Consider the following 10,000-nt stretch of genomic DNA (forward strand, 5'->3'; position numbering starts at 1 on the left):
CTCCTTCCCCTCCTCATTCTTCTTCTTCTTCTCCTTCTTTTCGTTCTTCTTCTTCTTGTTGTTGATGTTGTCCTTGCTGTTGCTGTTATCTTCATCATCGTCATCACCTAAAAAAGAAGAAGAAGAAGAAATCACACACACACACAAAAACAAACACACACACACGATACAAAGAAGTATTATAATTATTTGTGACACTGGTGCCAGCATTCATTATCAGTTGTTTCGCTTGTCAGTTTAACGACTTCTCTTTTACGAAGTCCTTTAAGTAATTTCCTGTAACTGTATTTAGAGTTGTTTTGTTGTTGTTGTTGTTGTTGTTTTTTTGTTTTGTTTTGTTTTTCTTCCAAATTTCACCCACATTTTTACCCTCATTTGCCCAGTTTCTCCCAACCCTCCATTCATCCACATCTCCCACCCCTTCTAACCGATAATACTCAAATGTATTCATAAATACTTTAACAAAATGTCTTCGATCACCGATATATGTGACGGGACATTAAACAAAATTCTTCCTTCCTTCTGGTGCCAACAGCTAGAGTGTCAGAACGGAGGCAGCAAGGAGCCTGGGACCAGCAAGTGTCAGTGTCCGCTGGGCTTCTTTGGGACCACCTGTGACATGGCGGTGAGTAAGGGGGGTCATGAGGGGGATAATGAGGGTGAGTAGGATAATGAGGTTTAGAAGGGTCATGAGGGTGAGCAGGGACATGGGTGTGGCATGAGGGTGAGTAGGGTCATAAGTGTGGCATGAGGGTGAGTAGGGTCATAAGTGTGGCATGAGGGTGAGTAGGGTCATAAGTGTGGCATGAGGGTGAGTGTTATCATGAGTGTGGCATGAGGGTGAGTGTTGTCATGAGTGTGGCATGAGGGTGATTGTTGTCATGAGTGTGGCATGAGGGTGATTTGGGTCATGAGTGTGCCATGAGGGTGAGTAGGGTCATGAGTGTGCCATGAGGGTGAGTTTGGTCATGAGTGTGAGATGACGATGAGTAGGATCACGAGTGTGCCATGAAGATGAGTAGGATCAAGAGGGTGACATAAGGGTAAGTGGGGTCATGATTGTGGCATGAGGGTGAGCAGGGACATGGGTGGCATGAGGGTGAGTAGGGTCATGAGGATGAGATGAAGGTGAGAAGGGTCATGAGTGTGACATGTGAGTGAGTAGGGTCATGAGTGTGGAATGAGGGTGAGTAGGGTCATGAGGGTAACATGAGAGTGAGTAGGGTCATGAGTGTGAGAATAAAGTGAGTAGGATCATGAGTGTGACATGAGGGTGAGTAGGGTCATGAGTGAGGCATGAGGGTGAGTTTGGTCATGAGTATGAGATGGCGATGAGTAGGATCATGAGTGTGACATGAGGGTGAGTAGGGTCATGAGGGTGAGATGAAGATGAGTAGGATCATGAGTGTGGCATGAGGGTGAGAAGGGTCATGAGTGTGACATGAGGGTGAGTAGGGTCATGAGGGTGAGTAGGGTCATGAGAGTGAGATGAATAGGATCATGAGTGTGGCATGAGGGTGAGAAGGGTCATGAGTGTGACATGAGAGTGAGTAGGGTGATGCGTGTGCCATGAGAGTGAGTAGGGTCATGAGTGTGCCATGAGGGTGAGTTTGGTCATGAGTGTGAGATGACGATGAGTAGGATAATGAGGGTGACATGAGGTGAGTAGGGTCATGAGGATGACATGAGGGTGAGTAGGGTCATGAGTGTGACATGAGGGTGAGAAGGGTCATGAGTGTGACATGAGGGTGAGAAAGATCTTGAGGGACTGTCTGCGAAGACCTAGTTCAGCAGTTTGTTTATTGCTTTGTTTCTCAGGTTGCTTTGGTGTACTTTTGTGAAAAGTGATCTAAAACAATTTGTGAGCTCGGGCGGGTCCATTGTGTAGTACCCTGCATCACATGTGCCGGGTGGATGCCTGACCAGCATCATGGCCCAATGTGCTGGTCAGATCACGAGTGCATGAGTGTGATTATGTTTGTGTAAAGTGAATGCAAAGTTGTATGCCTTCTTTTGAGCCAATTGTGTAATTTATATACAAAATAAAACAGTGGTTGACCCAAGAAAGACCGGGTGGAAAAATGTGACAAGAACAAGTATAGCAATGGTTCAGGATTATCGAAAGACTGACATGTTGTGTAGGTCTATCTGATGCTGTTTAAAGTACTCACGTATCTACCAAGACAAAACTCTTGTGCATCTGCGATCTCTGCTGTCGATCATGATGATGATGATGATGAAAAAATGATGATAACAATAAAGAGGATCAGAAGCGAAAACAAACAAAACAAGAGAGGCAAGGCCTTCAAGACTCACTTGTGATAAATTAAGTCCCCTAGCATTAATTACAGAGTAGTTTCCCTTTTTTACTATCTGCACCAAAACGTTTGCAAAATAAATAAAACTTCCATGCTTAGCAAAAGAAGTTCCTGTTTGAACAAAAAATGATAATAATGACTCCTCTTGTTGTTGTGTCAGAATAAGAGGTCAAAGTGCCAAGTTTAGAGAATACAAAAAATATAAATATAACAGTAAATGCAGTTTGCATATAATTAGACTTTTTTTTAAAAATTTTTGTGCCCATCCCAGAGGTGCAATATTGTTTTAAACAAGATGACTGGAAAAAACTGAATTTTTCCTATTTTTATGCCAAATTTGGTGTCAACTGACAAAGTATTTGCAGAGAAAATGTCAATGTTAAAGTTTACCACGGACACACAGACACACGGACACACACACACACACACACACACACAACCGAACACCGGGTTAAAACATAGACTCACTTTGTTTACACAAGTGAGTCAAAAAAGTTCAGCAGTTTGTCAAACTACGCACTGCAGGCGAACGGGTGCCTCCTCCAGCCGTGCCAGAACGGAGGTCGCTGCATCCCGAACTCGGACGGCACCTGGGCCTGCTTCTGCAGCTACGGGTACTCTGGCAGCTCTTGCGAGGTGGACAACACAGACCCTTGTTCCTCCTCCTCCTCCTCCTCCTCCGGCTCAGCTCCTTACTGCCAACACGGGGGTATCTGCCACTCCGTCCTGGGTACCGCCTATTGCCACTGTCCACCCGGTTACAAGGGGGAGAGGTGCGAGGTGGAGGCGAACGAGTGCAGTTCCTCCCCGTGTCTGCACGGGGGCACGTGCATCGATGAGGTCAATGCCTTCGCCTGCACGTGCCCGTCGGGTTTTATGGGGCATCGGTGTGAGATAGGTAATGCGTATGGTATGATAGTAGTATTGTAGGTTTGTGTTTTGTGTGTGTGTGTGTGTGTGTGTGTGTGTGTGTGTGGTGGTGGTGGGGTTGGGGAAGAGGGTGTGGGAAGGTGGTTGTGGGGGGTGTAGATGGCATCGGTGTGAGATAGGTTATGCGTATGGTATGGTAGTATTGTATGGTTGTTGTTTTTTTCTGTGTGGTGGTGGGGCTGGGGAAAAGAGTGTGGGAAGGTGTGTGTGTGGGGGGGCGGCGGGGGGGGGGGGATAAATGGCACCGGTGTGAGATAGGTAATGCGCTTAGTATGGTAGTATTGTGGGATTTTTTTTTGGTGTGTGGTTGTAGTGTTGGGGAAGTGGGTGGGAAGGTGTGTGTGTGTGTGTGTGTGTGTGTGTGTGTGTGTGACGGGGGGGATAGATGGCATTGGTGTAAGATAGGTAATGCGTATGGTATGGTAGTATTGTAGGGTTTTGTGTGTATGGTGGTGGGGTTGGGGAAGAGGGTGGGATGGTGGGTGTGTGTGTGTGTATGTGGAGGTAGATGGAGGGAGATGAGCAGGCAGGTGTGAGGCGTGAGTATTGAGCTGATAGTGTGTGCGTGCGTGCGTGTGTGTGTGTGGTGTTTGTATACGCTGTGTGTATGTTTAGTGCGTCTGTGCGCACGCGCGTGTGTATGGTGTGTGTATGCTCTCTCTCTCTCTCTCTCTCTCTCTCTCTCTCTCTCTCTCTCTGTGTGTGTGTGTGTGTGTGTGTGTGTGTGTGTGTGTGTGTAGCAGGGTGGCTCGGGGTCAGGATTGGTATGGGTATGTGTGGTGGGGGGGTCGGAGCGGAGAATGATGATAGCGGATGGTGAAAAGTACGTGTAAATCTATAATTGTACGTTTGATAAGTAAGAGTGGGATGGATATTCTTGTGTGTGTGGCAGGAGAGAGAGAGTGAGACACACACACACACACACACACACGCACACACACACACACACACAGAGAATATTCCTTCATCAAACAGCGGTGGGTTTTTTTTCATCAAACAGCGGTGGTTTGTGTGTGTGTGTGTGTGTGTGTGCGTGCGTGCGTGTGTGTGTGTATGTGTGTGTGTGTGTGTGCGTGTGTGTGTTCCAGATCTTGGCAAAGATCCCCTGGTGGGCTAAGAACGTCACACCACAGCCTCCCTCTCGGTCCCTCTCCGCTGCTTTCTGACAAATGGGGAAGGCAATTTTCTGAATTGAAAAGCAGAAGCAAAATGTGTTATGTGTGTAATAATTATGTCATCGCTAACAGAACCAGAAATTCATATTGTTGTTTATATTCTAAATCATTCTTTTATCATCTTTTACACAGTCTGGTCAGGCAACATATGCTAATTCGTTTTCTAAGGGATTGTGTATACACACATAAAGACACACACATACGTGCACACACACACATACGTGCACACACACACACACACACACACACACACACACACACACACACACACATATATATATATATATATATATATACATATATATGATTTTCTCTCTCTCTCTCTCTCTCTCTCTCTCTATATATATATATATATATATATATATATATATATATATATATATATATATATTAAACCTCAATTTAACAGAAAGCCAAAAACATTTCTTATAATTTTAAGTGATGTTGTTCTGATGCTGGGGCATTTCGAACTAACAAACCTGAAAAAAAAAAGTATTCACTTCCTTTGTAGTTTCATGGTGAAGCCTTAGTCCTAAAGCGAGCATATCAAAAATAAAAACTTTAACTGGAAATCAGTGAGTACTTTGTTTTATTCCCTCTGTGTGTCTCTCTCACTGTCTCTACCCCCCCCCCCCTCTCTCTCTCTCTCTCTCTCTCTCATCTGTCTATCTATGTATCTATCTACCCACACACACACACACACACACACACACACACACACACACACAAACACCTCTCTCTCTCTCTCTCTCTCTATATATATATATATATATATATATATATGTGTGTGTGTGTGTGTGTGTGTGTGTGTGTGTGTGTTCATAGATAGATAGATAGACAGACAAACAGACAGACAGATAGAAAGATAGATAGATAGACAGACAGATAGGTAGATGAATAGATAGAAAGATTGATAGATTTTTTTTTTTTTACAACACAGACCTACATGCTCCTGACAGATAATAGGTTTCAAAGCAAAGGATGCAGCAAATCCAAATGAAAAACGAAACGTGTAGAACGCATAGTGTAATAAAATTTAAAGTCTCTTTGTCGAAGACAGCCATTTTCAAACACAAGAGTTTGCCTGTCAAAAAAAAAAAAAAAAAAAAAAAAAAAAAAAATCTCAACACTCGGTTGGTAGTTTACTGCCGAAATACTTATTATAAGGCACCGACTGGAATATCTTCACCATTCTGATGTTAAGAAATAGATAAAGGAATGTGTGATCCATCAGAGCAGCATGATTAGTACAGTACCATTACCATCGCCCAAGGATTAGTTGGAGTTTGTGAATTCCATCCATACACGTGGTTCAAATCGGCCCAGTTTGGATCCTTGTTCCTGTAGACTGGAAAGCTTTGTACACCCCACACACACACACACACACACGCATACACACACCATACACACGCGCGTGCGCACAGACGCACTAAACATACACACAGCGTATACAAACACCACCACACACACACACACACACACACACACACTGTACTAGATAGGCGTAAATGCTTTCGAAAACAGCTTGTACGATACGGTATAGGCCTGACCGAAACCAACATTCGGCGTGAATTTATTTATTCCATTAAGCAATGAACCTATTGTCACCTTAACAGTTCAATTTTCTTTCTTCCCACAAAGCAGTCTTTTCCTCTTTCACTCAGCGTGCGTTGCGTCATACAAGTTCACTTCCGTCCACTCACGTGCCGAGACAACCTCTTTCACAAACAGACGCACGTGCACGCAGCCATTCAGCCAATCAAAAACTGTCAGTTGTGGAACGAAATCCGCCAACGACACCCGCCAAACGCATGCAATATTCATCGCACGTGTTTCAAAACTCTGTGCTGCCAAGTTCCAAAACAGCTGACAACCAGCGCTGTGTCCTGTGGAATTCCCTCCCTTTTCTGCACGCGTTTATCACCCAATGAACTTCTTAATTCTTTTTTTTTTTCTGACAGAATGTATGAAATATTCACAACAGACGCTGAAAAATCGGGGACATTTTGTTTTGTTTTGTTTTTGGTTAAAGGTTACGGAAACCTTCTGTTGACACTTTGTCGAGAAAAACCGTATAGGGTTATGATTCGAGCGGTGGGCAGCCAAGCTAAGTGCTGAAATATTTATTCAACAGTAAGAAACCCCTCCCATGTCGTATTGTTAGCAGTGCGTGCAATGTGACAGGGGTTTAATTGTAGGGATGTTGAGGATGTCCAATGTATTATTCACATGTGGCTGGGTCACTGTAATGCAAGCGATATTCAGGTGTCTTGGACGCGTGTAGTGTGTAGTTTAATGGATGAGGTTAGGGAGACAGTCCTAGCGATTCTTTGTTAATTTGAAATTATTATTCTTTTTTTTGTTTTTTTTGTTTTTTTGTATTTTTCGCTCTCTTCAGATCGCTTCTCTTTTGTTTTCACAGCCACCAAAGAGGCCTGTGCTAAATGCTTTACGGACCTTATCCAAAGGGTGTGAACTATAATAAATCAACATTTCCTTTTACTGGTGTTTATAGAACTTTGAATTGGAGCAGGTTGGTAAAAAAAACAACACTCAAACCTCCCACCCCCACCCAATGAGTTTTGCTGTGATTTGCACCTGTGTGATTTGAGACTGTGATGGCGCCTGTGTCAATTTACATATATATATATATGTGTGTATGTGAATATTATGTGTGTATGTATATGTGTGTGTATAAATATGTATATATGTATGTATGTATATGTATATATATATTTTTTTTTATCATGTCAGTTAGTGTTACATATGCATATTTTAGCCATTGTCACGTGAAACTTTGTACACTTTGTACATATTTTACAACACTTAGTCTTACATTTCTATATATTTTTTTTAATTGTGAAGCGCGGTGAGCTGCATCTGAGATGGGGGTACTGCGCTATATAAGCCTACATTTATCATTATTATTATTATTAATATATTACGTGTGTATGCATGCGTGTATGTGTTTGAGATAGAGAGAGACGCTACGCTAAATCCGTGAAACGGGGATGATGGCTGGTAGGCTAAACAGAACAAAGAGTCAAACTTTCCAGAGGCCATTGAGGCTGCCCTCATCATTAAAGAGTAGGGGAATCAGACCAGTCGGGAATGGGTGTGGGTGAATAAGGAACAGGCAAACCACGAATAGGCGAACCACGAATAGGCTCATCGGATCTACTCCATCAAAACAGCGAGAGGGGCTTAGGAGTTGAGCATCGTGATAGAAGCGAACGGATCTGCGACCATGCAATGCTGTTCAGATTTATGAAGGTGATGATGAGGATGACTGGTGATGATGATCGCTCAAAATTCTCTTAATCACAAAATGCCGTATAACGGTTATAGCTTGGAAACATTTCTCAGCAGGTTATGCAAAATGCACGCACCTTGAAACAGAAAAATCCTAATGTGTAGCACGTGGCTTAAAAAAAAAGTAGATAAGCAGCAAACTCTCTTTCTCTCTATGTTTCTCTGTCTGTCTCTGTCTGTTTGTCTGTCTGTCTCTCCCTCTCTCTGTCTTTTTCGCGCGTGCGCGCGCGTGTGTGTGTGTACGCAAAGGGTGGTTAACTACTCTTTCCCAACTGTTCTTTCGTGAACAGCCCGTTTCAAAGTCAGGGCGAGTAATCATTGTTACCTCCAAGGAGAAATTCACGTTTCTCTTCGGAGATTATTAATGAATTTTAATATGACTTGACTTGAAAGTAGCGTTGTGTTTTGTCAATAATACTTTCTTCTTCTTCTTCTTCTTCGTCTTCTTCTTCTTCTTCTTCTTCTTCTTCTTCTTCTTCTCCCCCTCCTCCTCCTCCTCCTAATTCTTTACCCATTAAAGATTCAATCAATCTTCTTCCTGTTTTTACACACACACACACACACACACACACACACACACACACACACACACACACACACGCACGCACACACACACACACACATGTATGTACACACACACACACACACATATATATATATATATATATATATATATATATACTATTCAAGATGAATTACTTTTATTTTGCATATGATTTGGTTGTGGTGGGGCACGTTGTTGTACGAAAATACCCACCTTTATTTTCTTTCTTTCTTTTTCGTTTGCTTTTGTTTTATTTCGTGTTCTTTTTCTCCCTTAACACGCTTTTTTTTTCTTTGTTGTTGTCGTTGTCGTTGTTGTTGTTGTTGTTGTTTGCTTCTGTTTGCTGTAACTGTTCTCTTCTTATTATTGTTCTCTCCACCCCCCTCTCTCTCTCTCTCGTTCTCTCATTCTCTCTCTCTCCAGGTGGGAACAGCTATGTAGATTCTCAGTTGCTTTTAACCCTTTTCAGTCTGGGAAGGTGTGTGTGTGTGGGGTGGGTGGGTGGGGGATCAGTGGAGCTGTTTTGAAACACGATTTATTGACTAGAGGTTCTCGAAATCTGTTATGATAAATGATAAATGATTACCCAGTCGCTTTCTTTGTTGGTCCAAGGGATTTATTATTTCTCTCTCCCCCGGATTTATTATTTCTCTCGGGGGGAGAGAAATGATAAATCCCTTGGACCAACAAAGAAAGCGACTGGGTAATTATTTATCATTTATCATAACAGATTTCGAGGAAGTGGGGCCCCCTTTTTTTGGAGAGAGAGAGAGAATAGAGAGGAACAGAATAAGAGAGACAGAGAGACAGACAGACAGACAGACAGAAGAGAGATGTAGAGACAGAGAGAGATGTAGAGAGAGAGGGAGAGAAATATATCGGGAGAGAGAGAGAGACGATGGCAGAGAGAGAGAGAAAGAATGAGAGAGAGAAACAGAGACATAGGGAACCTGGGGCTGTCTCGACGAAATCTTTTAACATCTTATTATTTCGAAAGACAGACAGAGACAGAGACAGAAAGACAGAGACATAAAGACAGAGCTTAAAAAGTACAAATTCAAATCAGATCAGCAGCGGATCACAAGTAATCCCTGCCTCCCACTTCCCCACCACTGACACCCCTCCCCTCCCCCCTCCACTCCCTCCCTCTATCCACTATTACCATCACCATCTCCTCTGTCGCCACACCACCCCTTCCCCCAACATCCTCCCCCCACCCACCCACGCACCCATTTCCCTTCCTCCTCCTCCTCCTCCTTCCCCTCCCATCCACTTAACGGCAGAACGAGAAGCGAGCGGCAGTGTGACAATAGCTCCCCCGCCACAGAGGTATTCATCAGAGCCGGAAATCTGAAACTTGCGACAACGATTGTTTCGACCTCTACTGTGACCTCCCTTCCTTCCTCCACCTCCCTCCTCCCATCTCCCGCCCCCCCGCCCTCCCCCCCCACACCCCACTCCACCCTCTTCATTCGCTCTCCACTACTTTCCCTGCCCCTGTATTCCCTCCCTTCCTCCCCCCCCACCCCCACCCCTCCACCTCCCTTGCCGCTACTCGCTACCCTCTTTTTTCTATCCACCCCTTTCCCCGTCTTCCCATCCCACCCTATCCGACCGCGGGATAACGCTTTGGCGACAGTTCACACGATCTCTCGCTCTCTCCCTCTCTCTCTCTCTCTCTCTCTTCTCTCCCACTCTCTCTCTCTCTCTCTCTTACAAAC

At 43.9% G+C, this 10,000-nt stretch overlaps 1 protein-coding gene across 1 annotated transcript in view; it reads left to right on the forward strand.

Annotated features, from left to right (window-relative positions):
• LOC143290557 (uncharacterized) overlaps nt 1-4,571 on the forward strand; it is a 16,387-nt gene extending 11,816 nt beyond the window's left edge. The window contains exons 7-9 of the mRNA XM_076600157.1: nt 536-625; nt 2,844-3,216; nt 4,337-4,571. Of these exons, the coding sequence (XP_076456272.1) occupies nt 536-625; nt 2,844-3,216; nt 4,337-4,365 (492 nt within the window). The 3' untranslated portion in view covers nt 4,366-4,571. The remainder of the gene's footprint in view (nt 1-535; nt 626-2,843; nt 3,217-4,336) is intronic.
• The last annotated feature ends 5,429 nt before the right edge of the window (nt 4,572-10,000 follow it).

This window comes from Babylonia areolata, chromosome 1, assembly GCF_041734735.1.
Source record: "Babylonia areolata isolate BAREFJ2019XMU chromosome 1, ASM4173473v1, whole genome shotgun sequence".
NCBI lineage: Eukaryota > Metazoa > Mollusca > Gastropoda > Neogastropoda > Buccinidae > Babylonia > Babylonia areolata.